The sequence below is a fragment of the Vulpes lagopus genome, chromosome 11 (genome assembly GCF_018345385.1).
Source record: "Vulpes lagopus strain Blue_001 chromosome 11, ASM1834538v1, whole genome shotgun sequence".
Lineage (NCBI taxonomy): Eukaryota > Metazoa > Chordata > Mammalia > Carnivora > Canidae > Vulpes > Vulpes lagopus.
The window spans coordinates 38,060,626-38,082,918 of NC_054834.1; the positions used below are offsets into that span (position 1 = coordinate 38,060,626).

The following is a 22,293-nucleotide window of genomic DNA, read 5'->3' on the forward strand; positions in this document are numbered from 1 at the left end:
TTGGAAACTGTCCTTTGTGTGCTACCACTGTCAACAAATACAGAGAATCAATTTGTCAAGCTTTCTCAGGAACATAACAGAAGATCATCCACACATGTGTAAGAGTGGAATTTTAAAGAGGAAATCAAGTATCTTTAGTGTATTAGTTTCCTAGGATTCCTGTAACAAATTACCAGAAATTTTGTGGCTTGAAACAACACAATTTTATTATCTGACATTTCTCAAAGTCAGAAGTTCCAAATGGGTCTCACTGGGCAAAAATCATTGTGGCAGCCAGGCTGCCTTCCCTTCTGTAGGAGAGACTCCTTCTTACTCTTGCCACCTTCCAGAGGCTTCCCACATTCCTTGCTTAGGGGCCTCCTTCCAGCCTTGCAATGGCCAGCCAAACCTTGCTCACATACCGTTATCTAACTTAATTCCATCTGCTATTTTGATCCCCTTTTGCCATGTGACATAACATAGTCACAGATTAGTACATGAACATCTTTGGGAGGTCATATTTACTTACCACGCTAAGGCTGTGGTTAAATAATTGTAAGAATTAAGGTGGCATTTCTGTAAACTCGGGGCATAACTATCCCAAGTGAATAAAAAAAAGTGGGAGTCTGAGTGCAAGTGTATGAAAAACTGCTGAGCATAGATCAATTACTCTAAATTAAGCAGCTGTCTCAGAGATTGGAGAGAGGATGGTATTAGGTTGGGAACTACAGCAAGTGAGGAAGCACAGTCTTGTTAATGGCCCTTAAATCTTGGACAATGTGCTATACAAGTCATTTATTTTTTTGGGTGGGATGAATAGGATATAATAAGGGTTACTGGAGGTAATAGCAAGTCTTTTCTGGAGGCGTGTAGATACAGTGGATCTGATTCTCTTCAATAACCACCTTTGTGTGTGTGTGTGTGCGTGTGTGTGTGTGTGTGTGTATTTTTACCCAGTTTCAAGAAGGACATAGCCAGATTTATAAAGACCTTTACGACTTTAGCTTCCTCTATGAATCCCACATCTAAACTTTCCTTGCTCCAGTGGGTCTTGAAGACAAGATTCAAGGTCTGAAACATAGATCATGAAGGCATCAGGTATTAGAAATTAGTCTGTACCACCATCATATTAGAGGCTGTGGATTCTTCTGGGAATCCCAGAAAGAGGCTTTGGGTCCACATTTAGTACTAGCATCTCATTAACAGAGTGGATCTCCTCCAATCAAACGTTCCAGAGTGGAATTACTAAGTTAGCAGAAAAGTGTGTTGATTAAAGAGAAACAAAACCAAAGGCAGAGTCTGAAAGGTCTTTGAAATGTCTACCTCTGAGACAGTTTGGTTCTTCCTAGGAAGGAAGGATAAAAACAGTGGAATTTGTGGTAGATAATGTAGTCACGATGTCAGTTAAATATGAAAACTTCTATTTCTACAACTGCATGAAAAGTTCTCTTTTTTGTGTTAAAGGCAGTTATGGATTGACCAGAGCAGCTACTTTCACAGAGAGGGATTCTTTTGTCGATGCTTGTCCTTTTCCTTTTTTTATTCTTTCTAGCTAAAGCAGAGCAAATGTTCTTCAATGTCCCTTTTCCTTACGATAATGACTGTCGTCTTTGTGTAGACTAGACATAGATATGTCCCTGTTCTTGGCTTTATTTAATACTTAATCTGAAAAGCTATTAATTTGATCTATTTTTCTTTTTTTTTTTTCTGAGCCAAAGTATCTTCCAAGTGCCCAGCAAGCTTTTGTAATTTAGAGAGAAGGTATAGTCTATTATCCTATCTTCTGATTTCTGAGAAATTATGAAATCTTGACTTCTATTGAGACCAGAGTTTCCTAGTGGTAGCTAAGTGGTCTCTAAAACTAAAAATAAAATTAGGTTTCCTCTGTTTATGGAACTGGACTTTTTTTTTTATTCTGGACTATTTTTTATTGTGTATATATAACAAAATTTATTACTTTATTTTTAGGTGCATAGTTAGTAGCACTGAATACATTCGCATAGTTGTGCAATCATCACCACCATTTCCAGAACATTTTTATCTTTCCAAGGTGAAACTCTGTACCCATTAAACATTAACTCCCTATTGTCCCTTACTCCTAGCCCCGGACAACTACCATTCTACTTTCTGTCTCTGTGAATTTGACTACTCTAGGCACCTCATATAAGTAGAAGCATGTAATATCATTTTGTGATTGGTTTCTTTCACTTTATACATTTTCAGGGTTCATTTATGTTGTAACATGTGTCAGAATTCCATTCCTCTTTTAGACTGAATAACGTTCCGTAGTACGTATATACCACATTTTGTTTGTCCATTCATCTGCTGATGACTATTGGGTCGTTTCCACCTTATGACTATTGCGAATAATACTGCTATGAATATTGGTGTACAAATAACTGTTCAAATCCTGCCTTGCGTTTTTTAGCTTTATACTCAGATGTGAAATTCCTGGATCATATGGAAATTCTATGTGTCATTTATTTAAAGAACTGCCATAGTATTTTTCTTAAGAGCTGTGCTATATTATATTCCCAACAGTGATGTGCAAGCTTATTATGTTCAAGGGTTCCAATTTCTCTAACTCCTTGTTAACATTATTTTCTGTTTGTTTGTTTATAATAGCCATTCTTCTGGATATGAAGTGGTATCTCATAGTGATTTTGATATGCATTTTCTTAATAATTAGCAATATTCAACATCTTTCGTTATGATTAGTGGCCATCTATATATCTTCTTTGGACAAATGTCTATATGAGTCTGTTAGCCATTTTTTAGTGGGTTGTTTGTGGTTTTGTTGTTGAGTTGTAAGAGTTCTTTAGAAATTTTGGATATTAGTCCCTTATCAGTATATAATTTACAAGTATTTTCTCCCACTTGCCTTTTTATATAGTTGACAGTATCTTTCAATGTGTAACACTTTTAAATTTTGATGAGGTGCAATACACCTATTTTTCCTTTGGTGCCTTGTACTTTTGATGTCATAACCAATAAATTGTATGTCATGAATATGTCCCCCTACATTTCTCCTAAGAATTTAATAGTTTTAGTGTTTACATTTAAGCCTTTGGTCCGCGTTGAGCTAATTATTGTATATGGTATAAGGTAAGAGTTCAACTTCATGCTTTTGCATGTGAATATTTACTTTTCCCAGCACCCTTTGTTGAAAAGACGGTCTTTCATCATTGAATGGTCTTGACACCCTTGTTGAAAATCATTTGGTCATTTTTTGTAAAGTTTCATTTCTGGGCTCTCTATTCTATTCCATTGGTCTATCTGTCTGTCTCTGTATCAGGACAATAATGTTTTGATTATTAATTGTATCTTTGTAATGAGTTTTGAAATCAGGAAGTGTGAGACCTGCAACCTCGTTCTTTTCAAAGATTGATTTGACTATTTGAGGTCCCTTGAGATTCCATTGCAATTTGAGGATGGATTTTCTATCTATGTAAAAAGTATCGTTGGGATTTTGATAGAGATTGCATTGAATCTGTAGATCACTTTGGGTAGTATTGACATCTTAGCAATATCATCGTCTGATCCACGAACATGGGATGTCCAGTTTATTTGTGTTTTCTTTAATTTCTCTCATCAACATTTTATACTTTTCAATATTTAAATCTTCCATCTTCTTGGTTAAGCTTATTATTAAGTATTGTTTAAACTATTTTAAATGGAATTGCTTTTTAAAAAAAATTTCCTCTTCAGATTTTTCTTCCCTAGTGTATAAAAACATAACTAATTTTTACACGTTGGTTTTGTATTCTAGAACTTTGCTGATTCTTTTACTAGTTTTAAGTTTGTTTTTTTTTTAAATAGAATGTTTAGGATTTTCTACATATAAGGTTGTATTGCCTGTGAACAGAGGTAATTTTACTTCTCCCTATTCAGTTGCGATGTTCTTCATTTCTTTTCTTGTCTAATTGTTCTGGCTATAAATCCCAATATTATGTTGGAGACAAGTGGCAAAAGCTGACAGACTTGTCTTCCTCATCTTAGGAAAAAGACCTTCACTGTTGCTTATAATGTTAGCTATGGGTTTTCATACATGCCCTTTATTGTGTTGCAGTAGTTTCCTTCTGTTCTTAGTTTATTAAATGTTTTTATAATAGAATGGTGGGGAATTTTGTCAAATGTTTTCTCTAGACCATTTGAGATAATCATGTGTTTTTCTTTCTTCATTCTGTTAATATGGTGTATCACACTGACTTTCATATGTTGAATCATCTTTGCATGTTTTCCAGGAATAAATTCTATTTGGTTATGTTGTATATTCATTTAAATGTTCTCTTGAATTTGGTTTGCTAACATTTTATTGTGGATTCTTACATCAATGTAGTTTTGTTTTTTCTGAAGTGTCTTGTCTGGTTTTGGTATCAGGACAAAGCTGACCCAGTCTAGTAATAATGTGTAATAAAATAATAATAAATTTTATTAGGAAGTATTTATTCCTCTTCAGTTTTTTAGAAGAGTTTGAGAAGGATTCCTATCAATTCTTTAAATGTTTGGTCAAATTCACCAGAGTTTTTCTTTGTTGAAAGGTTTCTAAGAAGTGATTCAATCTTGTTAATAGTTATAAGTCTATTTAAAATTTATATTTCTTCATGATTCAGTCTTTAGATTGTGTGTTTCTAGTAATTTATACATTTCATCTACTAGGATGGATTCTGGCCAATGAATATGGACAAGAATGAGTTCAAAGACACCTGCTGAGAGTTCTTGTCCAATTTTTATATTCTTTACACATATGTCCAAAGTTAAATATTGCCCCATATTTTTAATGTCATTTTGATAAGCAATTCATCTTGCTTTTACTAACCAAGTTTTGGCATATCTCAATCTCACACATAGACAAACTAATTGATGGAGATCAGGAAGTCCAAGACTATAGATTCCTAAGGCAATCCTAAATTTTTTAGTGAATTTGAGCCTTCCTTTTCTTAAGAAGGTTTGGCAAGTCATTAACTAGATTATGGAAATCTTATCTGGACCATGGTTTAGAGCTATAAGACCTCCCAGGCTGGTCAATATACTCACAGACCTTATAAGATACGATGAAGGAGTATTGTCCAGGGAGAAAGACATATTTTAAAAGGGGAAGTGGTAAAGAAGAGGGTCTGTTGAAGATGCAGGAAAAAGAGAAGTAAAGCAAGAAAGGAGACTCAAGGTCAAGTGTTCAGAAGGAGGTCAACTGAGAATTGAATCATGAGCTAGAGAGAAGTACACTTTGAATTTAGATCCACCAAGTTGTTAGTAGTCCTTCCTAAGGTATCCTTAAAAGAAGAAATTTATTTATTTATTGTCTTTTAGAGTTGTCCTAATTTTAGAGTGTCTTCATATGCCCCCCCAAATGCTGCCAATTGATATTTATAAAATTTAAACTCTTGGATCCCAAGGTACCAAGCAAAAGAGAATCTTATTCTTGTTTCAGGTGTTCCAGAATATCATGTAAAGGCAGAGCACGGGTGCAACTGCATTAGTGAAATTCAGTGTCTCTCACAGCCCAGCAAAATACTAATGTGCTGACTTGAATACAGTACTTTTACCTCCTCATTTAATTGACCTTCACATTGAAAGTATTTTTTTTAAAAAGGAAATATTTTGTTTTTTAAATGAATCTAATTTGGTTAAAAAAAATTATAATCCAGGCAATGCAAGTTTTATGTTAATTTCTGAATCCACCCCACTTTCAAAGAAAAAAAAATTACACTACATGGATAGAAAAGTATTTGTAGGCAAACTTTTTTGTAATGTCACTTAATCATGTTACTAGACCTAATGTGCTCATTTCTTAGGGGTGAGAGAGGAAATAGGCAACATAGCATTGCCTATAAGTTACCATGCGTGTATGTGAGTAGACACATGTTTATACATCTTTAATGCAAAAATTTTAAAGTTCTATTGAAATTTTGCAACTCCAAAATGACAGCATTCTTTCTAGTAATTCTGTCAACCAGTTGGCATCTGCAAGATGATTGTGATAAAATTTCATTGTGAGTCAAAGCATATTTTTTTAACTCATGCAATGATTGTTATTGTCCTAAATTGACAGGTGAAGTATGTTGTCCAGATGAACAGCACAATCGGGTTTCCACTGGCATCGGTGACTCCTGCTGTGGCAGATTGCCTTACTCCACCTCAGGAAACCAGATTTGCTGTGCTGGGAGGCTTCATGATGGCTATGGCCAGCAGTGCTGTGGTGGACAGATTGTGAGCAAAGATTTAGAATGCTGTGGTGGAGAAGAAGAGGGCATGCCATACAGTCGCCTTCCAGGTAAGGAGCCCTTGTCTACCTTTCAGTAGGTAGAGAATCTGAGAAACAGGGAGGTTGAGAAACTTGCCCTAGATATAAAGCAAATAAGGAATTAAAGCTCGTGTTAATTATATCTAATGCAAAATTTAGGTACATGTTGTATCACAAATAAAAATGTAATTTCACATTTTTTATGCTCATGTGAGGCATTAAATTAAAACAGACCAAAACTCTTTCCTCCTGGAAAAAGTGTCATATCCACAATAAGCAAAAGAAGAACAAAAACACATATGAATGCATTGGTTCTGGATCAATATTAGAATTAGAATATTTCCTAGCGAATTTCCTAGCAAAGGCTAACAGTACACAAAACTATTGATTATAGTTGATGACATTATGTCAATTCTTTTGCAGCTAGTAAAGTAACACTAATTTTAATAGCAATCATTATCGTTGATGGAATACTTACTACCAACTAGGTACTATGCCCAATGTTTTATATATTATTATAATATGATATAATAATAATATATATTATTACCTCAATTAATCTTTATAACTATCTTACTAAATAGGTTCTATTATTGTCTGCATCTTAAAAATGAGGAAACTGAGGCACAGAGATTGGACAGTTGTCCAAGAATACATAGTAGTCAGATACAGATTTTTAGGTGCCTGAAATTTATACAATTGGGGGGAAAACCTCCTTAAGGAAAGAAAATAAAATGATTAAGATAAGACAAAATATAAAAATAATATTTGTTTAGAAAGGAAAAATAAATTATAAAAATTACAAAGAAAAGAAAAGAAATCTAGCAAATCCCAAAACATAAAAATAGTACATTTGGATTATGTAACTTATATAACTTATATAACTTCTGACATCCCTCTTATCTCCCGCTGACATGTTTAACTTATATGCTTGATCACCTCTTCATGAGACAATGGCTTTTATACTATTTATCTGTAGAGGGATAATTCATTCTTTCCTGTCATGTGATTAATAAAAACATTTCCTAATTGTTTTAAGTTTATATAAGTGGCTTTAAGCTTCCAAATTTATTTTTGTAATATTAGGTAAATGTTTAGGACTATTGTCAAATTTGGAGAAATATCTACCAAGGATCTTTCTAAGATTTAAGGGGGTCTTAAGTTTTCTTGTCTTAAAGTGATTTGCAGTGACTGGTCTTAAATATTTGTTGAATTGACAACATCATTAACAAGTTTTTATGGATATCCTTATTATATGATTGAATTTGAGTTGTATGCTATCATGACGTCACTATTTTATCTACACACCAGCAAAAGTATAAATTTTTCCCAATATATTTATGAGTTACCGCTTCATAATTTGTAATAATTTATGCTTCAATCCTAGACCCATCATTTTCTTTTAATAGTTTACTACCTTTGTTATAATCTAAAATTTATTCTGTTATAATTCTCTTCTTGATGCCAGAATATTTCAGTTGATTCTACTTTTCAGTTTTACAGCTTTTGTTTCATATTCTATTAATTTTTCTATCTGATCTTTCTCTTTCTTTAAAGCTTCCCTTTACGTGCATCCAAATTAGGAGTCTATAATTTCTCACATTCCTTTTCTTTCCAAATTGCAGTTAAAATGGAATATTCAAGCCTTAATGACTTTTTTATAGACTTGACAGAAGTCACATGAACGTAGCTACTGAACCCAAACTAAATATTTTCTCAACTCAACATCCCCTTGGTTAGATTTCAGAAATGTACATGGTCACTCTCCTATTTTGATCAATACAAGGACATATAAGACAGAAAGCAAATTAGTGGGGCAAGAGACAGAGGCCATAATGAACTGTAGTTAAATACCATACATTTGTGAATTTTATAAAAATATGTAACAGTGCCTACCTTGGAAGGGGCTCATATGAGCAAAGGGCCCTGAAACCCAGGCTTCATTAGCTTCCAAGTAAATCTGCTTGTGCAACTAGCAAGTGTTGGAACACCAGCCCTTCTCTGAGCATGATTTCAGGACATCAGTGTATCTTGATGCAGATGAACTATGAATTCCCTACTGTTTTTCTATAATTTCTTCTTTTTAAAAAAAACCATCAAAGTCTTACCCATAACATCAGTAGTAGTTATTTAAATTATTGTAGTGTTATTGTTAAATGCCATATTTTGTACACATTCTCTATGTAAATGTAAAGTTCTGATGAAAATCACTAAAAAAACACTTCAAGAACAAAATTAATCAATCAAAAATTTTTTTAAGTATCAACCATGAGGGTACCTGAATTTTGTGCCTTAATGAGAATAATAGACTCTCAATATTTTCATAGACCTTAAATAAGTAAGAACTGCTTAATTATATTATTCACAATTAAATTTGAGGAATCCCAGTATGGGAAAGATTTTCTTCCTTCTTTGAGCCAAAAAATAATAATAATAATTTCTAGTTTTTTATTTTATCTTTGGATAACCATTAAGTGTGTTTCCAAGGCATTTACTATATTCTATGAAGTTATAAATCATCCATCTGGATCCACAGTACATCCATCTATGCATTCTTTTTTAATCCAGCTGAATAGGATGTATTTAGAGGAAGATTTGAATATACACACTGTCAAACAGTTTGATAGTCCCATGTCATTTTGTTCAGTAATAGTAATGATGAGAGTTGTTCTTCATACAACAGAATTTCAATTAGGACACTTCTATTGACACCTAAAATTTAAGGATTACCTCTACTACATGACACCGGACACCTGGATCTGCAGTGTAAGGTAACAAGAAAGTTGACTTTGCCAGATAAACCCAAGAAACAAAAACATAAACTAACTCACCATATGTTTGAAAATGAATGATGCATTAAATTCTATGATACAAGAGTTCAGTTAGACACATAGTCCTTTCAGAAAATTTCCCCATGTATTGTAGCCTTAAGAAGTTAACATTCTGAGGATAACTGAAATCCAGTCAAGGAATCCAGCCAGGTCAAGTGACTCCTAGGTGCTGCTTATTGGCTAATAGGTGATTACACGATTATCAGGAAAGAAGATAACAACTACAACAAAAAGTAAACATTTTGTGTTCACTATTTGCCAAATAGGATTCTGTGTGCTTCATATACATGAACCATTTATAACACACTTAAACATCCCAACGAACCTAGGAAGTAAGTGCTACCCTAGTCTCCATTTTCGAGATGAGAAAACAGAAGCACTTCTCACAAAAGTGAAAAACTGTCCCCAAATCACATAGCTAGCAAGTGGCTGCATTACTTCAGGTAAAATTAATTGCTATTATAAGTGAACCCCCAAATTTATAAAGGCTCAAATACAGTAGGGGTTGACTTTATCTTAAATCATAGCACTGGGATATGAACCTAACTGCAGGTTATCTCTCTTTTCTAGTTATAAGCTAAGAACAGTCAGATTCTATGGTCACTTTGGAGCTATATCCTTTTCTGCAGCCAGAAGGGGAAAAGAACACAGAATAACATGTGTGTGTTTTTCATTTGCCAGGTCTAGGAATAGCAAATATTTTAACTAACATTTCACTGACTAGAACTCAGCTATCCGTTGACACCTAAATACTAGGAGGCTGGGAGATTTGCCCATGAATTCTTGCCTCTATGGCTAAGAATGGATTCTAACTGCATCCAAATGGCTATGGAGTCCATGTTCGTAACTTCTTTGATCATTGTGATAGTTGAACAAGCATTGTATACTCTCCAACCTAAGCCATATCAGTGTCTGTCAGGTCGACTGAGCAGGGCCAGTATAATAAACTATCAAATTGCAAACATTTTCTGGAAGACTGGAAAAAAAGTCATTATAAACTCTGCTCATTGACTGCACACCTAATGTATGCCAAAGTTAGAAGAAAGGGTACTAAGTATGAGTGCTAGGCCCTGAGACAGTGACTTTTAAAGGATAACCTGGGACTGCTAAGGGCCTGACCCTTTGCAGAAAGTTGTTTGGAGGTGGTCTGTGAGATCAAAATGATTTTCATAACAATACTAACCTATCATATGCTTTTTTCAATCTCATTCTCTCATGAGTATACACTGAAGTTTTTCAGAGGTTACATAGCATGTGGTATTTCAATAACTGAATGCAGAAGAAGATATGAAAAGTTAACTCCTTCTAATAAGTGAGACATTAGAGACACTTGCAAAAATACAAAACCGTATCATTCTTCTCACTAACTTTTCTCAGTTTGGAAAATGCATTTATTCTTCATAGGTATTTATGTTAACATGCTATATATTTATTATCATTTTAAATGAATTAATAAATACATATTTCAAAAGTCTTTGTTTTAGGCTCTAACCCAGTATTTGTCAACAGATATAACCCATATAAACAAAAGCTATTTGGAGTCCTGTTTCAAGTATAAAGGGGTCCTGAGACCAAACTTTGTGAACCACTGCTTTAAGCCATGGTAATCATGTGTACTGGAAAATCATGGCAATTAGTTAGTTATCCTGTGCTGTGACTAACCAGTTGAGTTCCTTCTCTTTTAGTTGAGTAGCTAAAGATATGTCCCTTAAGATAGAACAATGGATGACAGGTTGGGGGGATGCAAAAGTGTTGCCCTCTCCATACCATAATGAGTCATTTTAGCATCTTTGTTCATTTATTGCTTTCTATTTTTAGTCAATTGCCATCATCCTTCATTTGATAAAAATGTATGATGTAGTGACTATGCTCAATACATTATTCTCAATGCTCTGTGATTGTAAAAATGGCTAAGATTCCATTTTTATCCTTAAAGATTTATAATCTAATCAAGGAGGGAAGTATCTATAAGGTTAAATACAGTCCATAAGAGAAGGATGAATGCGAGTATATTCTTAAGACTGAGAAATCACTCCGATCAAGGTGATGGAAAAAGCAAAGCCATTAGATTGGAACCTCAAACAATGAGTAAGATTTTGGAATGTGTAGATGGAAGGAGGACATTTCAGCTAATGGGCATAGCTTGAGCTAAAGTGTGAAATGAGCAATCTGTGAAGCATGTCCAAGTCGTAGTGAGCAGTTGGGTTTATGGGGGGGCCTCTGCTGTGTGCAAGGAAATAGGGGGAGATATGTGTGAGTAGGCAAAAGGATCGAACTTTCCTTAGTAATCAAGGAAGAGTCAGTGTGACGATAAAATTATGATTTAAGGAAACGAATTAGATTTTGGTGGCAAAATGAATGTGAGGGAGAAGGAAAGAGAAGTCAGAACACTATCGCCAAAAAGGAAAACATACCTGTTTTAAGAAATGAAGTAGAGGTAATTGTCCACTAGGACACTGGTTCCTAATCTTTGGGGTGGGGGGAGGAACCATACACCCCCTTAAGAATCTTTGGAAAGTTACAAAGCCTCACTTCAAATACTAGGGCACAGACCTTGCACAGAACTTTGCCTGCAGTTCCACACACCTCACACCTCTGTGGGCCTGAACTTCAGGATCACTTCTTATTTACTTCGCTATGATTTTCCACGCTTGTCAAATATTTCTCAAGCACATTGCAACACTACTCAGCTCCTGTGAATGAAGACTAGCTCTAGAGCTTCTCCCGACATTCCACCATTCTGACAAGTTCGGTAGTCATGGTGGACTGAAGGGATGATACTTTTAAAAAAAGAAAAGAATCTCGTTTTAGTCTCTTGACCTTCCTGGAGGTTTCAGTGACAATAGACACGTTCCACCTGTCTTTTTTCCTCTGTCTGCTGCCGCTCCCTCCTGTCGCCCCTAATGACTGTGACCTCAATGACCTTCCAGAACATCCATATGGCCCTTTTTCTTCTCAACCTAGCAACACCATACCTGCTTCATGAGGGTTTGGATCTCATAATATTGTTCCTAAGCCTGGCCTCTCTCACTGCCTGGCATTGTGTGCCTGCCATAAGACCGGGCTGGCTCGTAAAACATCTCTTTATGTACTTTATTACTTAAACTCTTTTATTTGCCTGCAGGAGCCCGTTAACAAAATCACATTGAATTGACTTTCTCACACCAAATCAAATCTCCCTGGTCCCAGTTCAGTTGTCTTTGTCAATATGTATTTTATAAATGGAGTGAATTAACAGATGCTGTTGGAACAGAAGTGCTGGGGTAGCGTTTATGTTTTTACTGCTCTCTCTGGGCAGATGAGTTGTGTAGGAGTGTTATACAGGTATCTCGGGATGAAAGTCATGCTCGTCACTACAATGGATATGTATTCTTAACCATTTTCTTTGGATGTATTTTAAACCTCTTTATTACTCTTTCTATTCTTAGTGTTTGCTTATATGGTTTTATCATTTATGCCATTAATCTTGGACTGGACTTGGTTATATCTTTTGGTTTTAAGAGGTGGACATTAAAATCTCCCTATCGGGATCCCTGGGTGGCGCAGCGGTTTGGCGCCTGCCTTTGGCCCAGGGCGCGATCCTGGAGACCCGGGATCGAATCCCACATCAGGCTCCCGGTGCATGGAGCCTGCTTCTCCCTCCGCCTGTGTCTCTGCCTCTCTCTCTCTCTCTCTGTGACTATCATAAATAAATTAAAAAATTAAAAAAAAAAAAATTTAAAATCTCCCTATCACTCAAAGAGAACAAGATTTTTCTGTTAGCCGTGAGAAACTGATCACAACATACCCTTGGAACCTATTGTCTGATCTCTATTTATTATACATGTTGTCCACGCAGCCTCTGATAGGAAACTCTGGTTTGAAACTGCTTTGTCATAGAATACTGAGTTTCCATGTCCTGGAGTCAGACTTCAGCAGAATGAAGGACTACTGCTATTTGTTATATAAGATGGGATTTGGAAACTTTGCAAAGAGGGAAATTTGGGACAGAAACCCACTGTGAAAAAGCTCTACTAAAGAATATTGTCCAAGAAGATTTCCATGTGATGTAATGAATTTTTGAAAGGTGTGATGTAGAAAAAAAACATAGCTCAATGATTTGGGGAGTATTTTTGCTCTACCCTTTCTTTGTCAGTTTTGTGGTGGTAGCCAGGGAGCCATCTACCGGTGGAGACAAGCATGCAGTTCTTTTCTTTCATATTCTGCTGCCAATTTTATGAGTTTGTCCTAAGAATTACTAATCACAAAACTTTGTTTTCCAGTCTTATAGGCCTAAAATATGGTCCCTTGGCTTAAAATGTGGTCCCCATGATCAGTCCCAGAACATGCACGTTAATTTATCATATTCCAGACTCTGTTTTTTACGACTTTACTGTTTTTATCTCAAAAGCTTGATTCATAATTCTTGGTCTTTTTTTTTTTTTCTTAGAAAAATGGAGCACCTGTTTTACAGGATTAACAATTTAGAAATTTCACCAGGACTCTATGTTTATAAATGCTTTCCTTGCCATCCCCTGGCCATTAAATGAGTGTTAGTAACACACTGAAACTATTCATAATATTGTGAGTAAAAAACTCCTTCACTGTTTTCTCCGATTGTATCCAATTAAATGGAAGCTATCTGTTGGATATATATGCTGTTGGGAAAGATAAAATATGCAGTTTGATATCAAAAATAAATCTCTAATAGCTCTATGTGTACTGTACCACTCGAGTAACATCTGTCCAAAGAGAATCTTCACCTTTGTACAGATTTAATGAGCAGCCTCTGGAAGAATAGATCAATCCATCAACAATACATGACCTGTTTTGTTTTTCTTTTGGCATATTTAAAATTGTGCGTTCTACGTGTCAGAGTTCAAAAGTCAAGTGCTACATGCGATAAATTAGGCAGGGGTCAAAAGTTATTGCAATGCAGTTTCAGAAGATTGTCTGTCTCTGAATTTGCAGCTCATTCATGCTGAAGTGATGCACTATGGGAATTACTACCAAACTCTGCTCGGCAACATCTGCTCTCCCTAAGTGAGTTAGTGCACGTCAGACATCTTTATGTCAGAATATTGCAGTGATGGATGCAGTCTTCAGAAAATGCTGCATAAAAATCTGGTGTGCCGTTCTGGCCATTAAGTGAAATTACTATTTAAATTAATGGCACTGTCACAGTTTATCTGTGCAAAGAATGAAGCTGATTAGGGTATTAAGTAATTAGCAATTTATCACACCGGAACAAGGTTGATAATAATTAAAGAAGTAATGGTTTACCAAAGAAACTAGAAAGGGAGTCACTTCTTGTTATGAGAGTGGAATCTTGGCTGAAAATTTTAATTCAGTGAAACAAAGATGAACCTCTTTGCGAAGGAAGGCAGCCTTTTTTTTTTTTTTCCCAGTGTAAAAACAGTTCATTATCAAAATTTTAGTTGACCTGTCAAAAGTCCCTCAGAGCGATCAGATGACTGATTAGGAGTTTCGAATTAGGTCAAAGTCTGCATTTTGATTTTATACTTAAAGCATGGTGAAGCCATAAAGTGACTGGGGAGTAGAGGGGGAGAATGTATTCTGCTCCCTAAAGGGCCAGTTTTTAGTCTTCGGATTGCTCTTTAAAATAGAAACATGAATTATTTTAAGAAAACTGCTAGAGAAAAGAAAAAAAATGACACGAAAAAAATCCAAGGTTGTATTTAAATGTCTGATCAGAAAGCAGCAGAAAAATGATGTCCAAACAATATAAAACTGGACGCTGTAGATTTGTCTCTTTACTGTGTGTGTGCACGCGTGTGTAACGCACGTCATTTTTACCTGTCCTGATCAAGACTCAGATTACAACGATAGCTCTGCTGTGAGTATTTATGTGAAAAAAAAAAATTTCCTGGATATATTAAAATAATGAAAATGATTAATAAAGCGCCGAAGAAAAGAGTTTACTTCTAAACCAATTACTTTGGGCAGTTACCCCATTCACATGGCATGCTAAAGCTCCATTAACGGTCAATGTATATCATTTTAAAATATTGGTAGATTTTTTTTAAAAGGGAAAGATTGGAATTCTTTGGAGTCATGTGTGGCTAAACTCTTTCCTTAAGGTAGGTACCGAGCCAGTATCTACTTTCCATATTTTTTTATTTTTTTTTTTAAGTAAAAGGCACTTAAAACTCGCTGGTCTATTATTAGGAGTGTCTTTCATAATGTAGGTGTTTGTACAGGACCAGATCAAACAATTCAGGACCCCAGGGCACTTTGAGGTTGAGGTTCTTTATGTTATCAGTCACGACTAATAATAAATAAACACAATTCTAATTAAAATAAATCATTCATCACACGGGCCTGCTTTATAACTGGATATAAACTCTGATATAATAGCACTGTGGCATGGGGTGTAGGCACCTTAATTTCTGGCTTAATCTGACTCTGGAGTATTGTTTATTTACTCAGGCTTTTATGTCTAAATTTCTGCTGTGTCTCTTCTATGGCAAGATCTAAATGTGAACACAGGCCGTAAAGCTGAATTTGGTGCGAGAAGGGAGACTATTTGGTAGGAAAGGCACACATGTCTTTCCTCAACAAGTGGTGATCAAGGCTCCTCCTTCCAAAGTCTTTCTGCCACTTATCCATGTCCTCCAGCCTCTTATCCATGTCCAGGGATGTGTCCAGAACACAGTGCTGCTCATTAAATAGTGGCCTGATTAGTGAGCAAGTTCAGCTGGTTTTGAACAAACCTATCTCATGAAGAAAGACTGGTTACCATTGCTGTTGGATTCACAAGAAGCAAATATTTGCACCCTCGACAAAAGCTGGGCAAAAACTCACAAGACTCCTGCCACAGGGTCTCAGTGCCAGGATGCTGCTACCTTTACACTCCATCTAGGCTCTTATTATCCCACGGTGCTTCAGTGACCTTCTCTCCCTTTGAAAATTTCTAGAGCTTTCTTCTGATCCCCCGAACTTTATCCCTTCTTCTGCAACACGGTGTTGTTATCATCACAAAATGGGCAGGTAATTCTCATGACGGAAATCAGGGCCTTTTTTCTTTTTTTTTTTTTTTAATGGAGCTTGGGAGAAGTCTGGCCCCACTGAATGATTTCAGAATGCTTCCTCTCGTGTGTTCTTTACCTAATTAGTGTCTGGTGCTCTTGGTAAGAAGGACCCCTCACTGCACATTTAAATCACCTTGGTAGGGAAATGCTGCCTTAGGTACTGTACCATTTCAGCAACTGCCTGACTCTGACATTTTTATACCAAACTTTATAGCAGTCTCCGTTTTCTCCCTTTTTTTATTTCATATTCATATATAACATTTTATTGTTGCAGGGATGTTCTGTTGTGGGCAGGATTATGTGAATATGTCAGATACCATATGCTGCTCAGCTTCCAGTGGAGAGTCTAAAGCACATGTTAAAAAGAATGACCCAGTGCCAGTAAAATGCTGTGAGACTGAACTTATTCCAAAGAGCCAGAAATGCTGTAATGGAGTTGGATATAATCCTTTGAAATATGTTTGCTCTGACAAGATTTCAACTGGAATGATGATGAAGGTAATTGATAGAAAACCTCTCAGAGGTGCTGATTTGACAATGGAAAGAGAAATACATTGTTCATAACTATTTTTCTAAAATAGGAATATAAAAACTCCTGTGTGCATTATTCATTTTCACATTACATCCATATTAATACCAAATGAGTTCGCTGTGATTGATGTTATTGCAATGAATTCTAAAGGAATTAATAATGATTAGCTGTTCTCAGGAAGCCTTTTCCCAGCACTTCAGATAGGACAGGACTTTCAGTCTCTGTGCTGAAAGAGCCAACACTTGTGGTCTGGGACCTCTACGTGGTACCAGTCTATGTCCATGGATGCTGTGGCAGGAAACAGAGAAAATTCGGCCTTTTTCCCTCTGGGCCCCTAACCATAATCAAACACTTTCCTTTGATAGAAGCTTTAGATCCAGCAAATTCACCTGTGCCTTTATTTTATTCCTTGAGACACTGGAGGATCAGCAAATGCCTGCCACCCATAAAAGTGCATAGGCCTATGAGTGTACCATTTGTTTGTATGTTGAGATGCTTCACGGACAGACATGTCATGTTTTATTAGCATTAAACTTGACCCAGGACTCCAGAAACCTACCACTTTAAGGAACGGAGTGTGGGCATTTAAAAACTAAACACCCTACTGTGTTCTGAGTAATTTGCCACTAGGAGATGACTGCAAATGAATATTTTGGTCCCACTGCAGGGGCTCTTGCTGACTGATGTAACTATACAGTCATCATGTGGACACCATATATTTCGGGATATAAAGTAACTCTTGAGATTGCCAAGGTCCCAGCAAGCACTTTACAATTACTATTAAGACCATTCATAACGTTGTTAGAGAGACTAAGTACTTTATGAAGTGAATAACCATACAAAATACCCATCAAAAATAGTTGTTCACCTGCAGTTTTTTTTTTTTTTTTTTAGAAATTGGTCTGACCATACACAACTTTAGATAGCCAGTTCTATGAAAGAAATCTATCCAACACTCTACTCCCAAAGTTTACATTTATTCCAGGCCAGTGTCTTCAGAAGTTTGGCCTGAGAAACTTTTTCTGAAATACACAGTCTTAATAAGCTGTTGTAGTTGTAAGGACATGTCTTTAAAATGACTAGTTAAGAAGACTCTATGTAGAAAACTTTTAAAAAGGCACCCGTATTTGAAAAATGAGGAAACCTGTTAGTTTCGAAAATGACACTATTGCTTACAACTATTTGTTTCATTACTACTCACTCACATCTGTTTCCCAGGCATCTCATTTTGGTTTCAGGAAGATATGGCTTCCATTATTCAAGGACAACGTTCAGGATAGTTACATGATCTTTTAGGTTGACTTAACTTGGCTCAGTGAAGGTCAGTGAAGAGTCATATTGATAATTCGTGTTTATTATGATTAGGACAACATTTCTGAATGCTGAATCCAGTAGTGTGTTGCAGATAAAGTTCAGTCTATAGATTGTATTTTGTTTCCTGAAGACGTCTTTCCTGGAGACTTCTGTATCCTGCTCCAGTCAGAACTGGACTACTGTGGGATTTCTCCCCTGTAAGTCTTCCCTAAATGTGGGTTTCAGAATTCCTTTTACTTCTCTCCTGTGTTGGTGTCTCTATATTCTCATTCCAAAGGTCCCCTTTTCTTGCCTTCTCTTGGAGAAATATCATTTTGGGTATATGTGCATGAAAGGTAAATTTGGGGGAGCTTGATGTTTGAAATTATCATTTTTCTAGCCTCCCACTAGATTGATGCTTGGCAAGGTATACAATTCAAGGTTAAAAATTATTCCCACTCAGGATTTTGCCATAATTTCTGTATTTTTAAACTTCCATTGCTCTTCTAATTCTTGTTTTTTGCCAGGTACCCATGTGTTATTTTATCTATGAATGTTTTTAAAACATTATCTTTATTCCGTTTTTCCAAAATTTCATGACATTGTGCCTCTATGTGAACTACATTATTATTATTATTATTCATGATTATTATTCAATGATTATTATTATTCACTTTTTGTGGACTTTTTCAATGTGAAGTCTCATGAGCTTCAGTTCTGGGGAATGTTCTTTTATTATTTCTTTAATAATTTTCTCTCTTTTTATATCTCTATTTTTACTGATTAGTTGGGTGTTAGACTTCCTAAGCCGATCTTTCAATCTTTTATTTTTTATTTTTATTTCTTGACTATTGATTAGTTAACTCATCATCTTTTTTAACATGATCAGATATTGCCTTATCTTCATCTTTCAACCTTTCTATTGGTTGATTTTTTTTAATCTATCATATTATTTAGTTAATTAGCTAGCTGGTTTTAGTCTTTCAGGGTTCTTTATTTTTTTCCTGACTGTTATTTATTCATGGCATCCTACTCTTGTTCCATTCATGGGATATCTTTTTTATCATTCTAGAAATACTGAATCATTGTTGTTGTTATTTATTGTTTGTTTGCTTTATTCCTTGAATTGTCTCATTTGTTTGGTACTATTTTAGTTTTCTTCTTTCCTTGCTTTGTTTCTGCTCCCTCTCAGTTCTTTTTACTATGTTTTTAAACATATTCTTTCCATTGGAAGCCAAATGAAAGCTCACTGTGCATAGACATCTATAAGTAGGGAGCTCAAAGTAGCATAATCATGTGGCAGCGTAGCTTTTTGTCAGGAAGTCACATTACCAAGAATCCTTAGCAACTATGCTTAACTAATTATCCTTAATAATCCATTCTAGATTGGAATAAGATATATGCCTGGCTGACAGCATACAAGGAATCAGTGGGAAAGGGGACTGGGATTCTCACTGTGCAATATGCAGACTTGTATTTGGTTTTCCCACTGGCTCCTGGCTTATATCTTCCACTGGACTCTATTTCTTTTATTTCACCAAATCTTTTCTAAGCTTATCCCATTTTGTAACACTTTACCAAAATGCAGCTAGGAATAACAACCAAACCTACTACTAATGTTCTAGATTATGACCTCTTCCCCTATGACTGTGAGCTCAGTCGCACACACTACTATGACAGTTTTGCCCTACTTTGACAGTTATCCCAGGTCATAATTTTATCAAATAGTTAGCCACAGCATAACAGAGCTCCCCAACTTTCCAAACCCTAGTACATATTTCTTTGCCATAGCCCACCTAACCATTAAGCCAATGCCATGTGTTTTAGGGTTTTATTGTTCTTGAGACAATCTCTAGTTTTAAAGTCCCAATTTATGTTTTACCTAGGACATGCTAAACTATGCCAAAATAAAAACAAATGCACTCACATATGGAATGGGTCAATAGAACAAAAGTTAAAAAAAAATCATTCACATTACAATCCAATGTGAGTTAGGCAGCTGTCCTCCAAGGAATGTTGCAGGAGCCAAATCCCCTCCCATCTTGTGGGGCTTTACATAACACCCTCAGATTGCAAAGGAAAAGAGGAGAAAATGGATGATTATACATGTATGGGTTTACCGGGATATAAAATATATCCTCTCTGTAAAGCAAGCACATGAACATTTCTAGTCATGTGGCTTTCCCTACTGAGCTGGACCTGCAAATCTAGTATTCCTAGGGAGAAAAAACAAAATGGACATTACTGGGCACATAGTACTGTCTCTGCCACTTTCATCTCCTTCCCAACTTTCAAAACTGTTTGAGCTGTCCTGTGGGTGTTAGTTTATTTTCTATTTCCTTGGACTTTCTACATTCTTTTGCTGTCATTTGGTGGGGCTTCAAGAGGAAATGGAGCTAAATGCAGGTGTTCAAGTCACTATACTCAAAGGGCAATCCTACCATAGTTTTCTGAAGCAGCTTTATTTTGACAGCCTTTGGGAGAGTAATTTATATGAGGTAAGAGAGATTGAATGTAGATCAATTTTAAATAGCAAAAAATTATTTAAAATACATCATGCCACATGGGGTGCCTGGGTGACTCAGTCAGTTTAATGTCCAACTCTTAGTTTTGGCTCAGGTCATATCTCAAAGTTGTGAGATCGACCTCCTCATTAGGCTCCCCACTCAGCACAGAGTCAGCTTGAGATTCTTTCCCCACCTCCCCCTTTGCTCTTTCCCTCACATGTGCTCTCTCTTTCTCTCAAATAAATAAATAAATAAAGCCATCTATGTAAAGGAAAGCTTGGTATTATAAAAATGTTGCCTTATTTATATCTCCTGTAATCTGGGATGATGAAGAATTTCATTTTCTGAAATTAGAACACAATAGTACTTACCAATAACTATCAAAAGTCTAAAGATTCATCAGAAAAAAAGTTTTATAAATGTAAATAATAATAACTATATTGAGAATTCATGAAATATTTAGATTTTCTAAAACTTGTACAAGGAATACTCCTTAGCAGTCCAATTTTCCCCAGAGCACAAATGTACAGATTTTCAAATATCACATTCTTTTCTCTAAAGCTCCATTAGGAATGTGTCAAGTAACAAAAATAAAATAATGACTCCTGCTCTTACTTACAGCATATCTAAGTGTAAGGCATTTACAGGCGTTATCTCATTTGATTCACATAACAAACCTGGGTGGTAAATGTAATTTCCATTTTCTCACAGAAGATGCTAAGGCTTTGGGAGTGTAAGCGACTTGCTCAAGGTCACAGAAGTAGGAAGTTGCAAAACTGAACTCTGAATCCAAATCTGTGTCATCCACACCAAAGCTACTCTTTCTAGTATACACACCACTTTCATTCCTTTTCATGAATCTTGAGACATTTTTTCATGAACTAAGTAGAAGAAAATTTCATTTGCATCTTGTGAAAACCTGTCCCACGTATGTCTAAATGTAATTTTTTAAAAGATATGTTTATTTTTTTTAGAGAGGGAAAAAGAACTCACATGTATAAGGGGAAAGGGCAGAGAGTGAGAATCTCAAGCAGACTGACTCCCCACTGAGCACAGAGCCTCAAGTGGGGCTGGATCTAACAACCCATGAGATCAGGACTCACAAGATCATGACCCAGGAGATCATGATCTGAGGCAAAACCAAGAGTCTGAGGCTCAACCAACTGAGGCACCCAGGCACCCCTATCCAAATGTAATTTTAAAATTTCCTTTTCCTTATCTCCTTACATCTACCACTCAGGAAACCAGAGAGTGCGGGACTCTCTGCCCAGCATCTCTAGAAGCCATGGCACATTGCGGCAGGTGTGACTTCAACTTTACCAGCCACATTTGCACTATGATCAGAGGACCTCACATTTCCACAGGCAAGGAATCAGCAGAAGAAATATGCTCATCTGCTGAAGAGACTGTTCACACGGGAAGTGTAAACACATTCTCCTTCACAGGTAATGGAAACTGAGGCACCTGTCCATGACTTAGTCGGATTAGTGAAACAGCTGTGGAAAATGCAGATTAGTTTCATTCTGACATTGTTCCCTTCCTTGACCTAGTATCAATTACTTTCATCATACTATGGGTCAGCTAGTTATGAGGTAATTAAAGGCACACTTCAGATCTGCTCAAAGTTAGTTAAAAAAATTGTAAGGTCTAACTTAAAACAAAGATATATGCTATTTCAAAGTAAACATAGAAAATAAAGAACAGGGAAATAACCTATATGTCCTTTTATGGTATATCCAATTAATTGCCAGTGAGCCCAATTTTCTTTCTAATAAGTACGAATACAGGCTTTCGATATATGCAATGAATGAATGTTGCTGTGCTTGTAGGCAGAAAAGAGGAAGAGACCTCTCTGATCACCAGTAAAACCTGGCAG

The 22,293-nt window shown here is 36.0% G+C and overlaps 1 protein-coding gene across 1 annotated transcript in view; it reads left to right on the forward strand.

Moving 5' to 3' along the window:
• USH2A (usherin) overlaps positions 1-22,293 on the forward strand; it is a 689,554-nt gene that overhangs the window by 511,338 nt on the left and 155,923 nt on the right. The window contains exons 49-51 of the mRNA XM_041722698.1: positions 6,032-6,253; positions 16,360-16,583; positions 21,658-21,862. Of these exons, the coding sequence (XP_041578632.1) occupies positions 6,032-6,253; positions 16,360-16,583; positions 21,658-21,862 (651 nt within the window). The remainder of the gene's footprint in view (positions 1-6,031; positions 6,254-16,359; positions 16,584-21,657; positions 21,863-22,293) is intronic.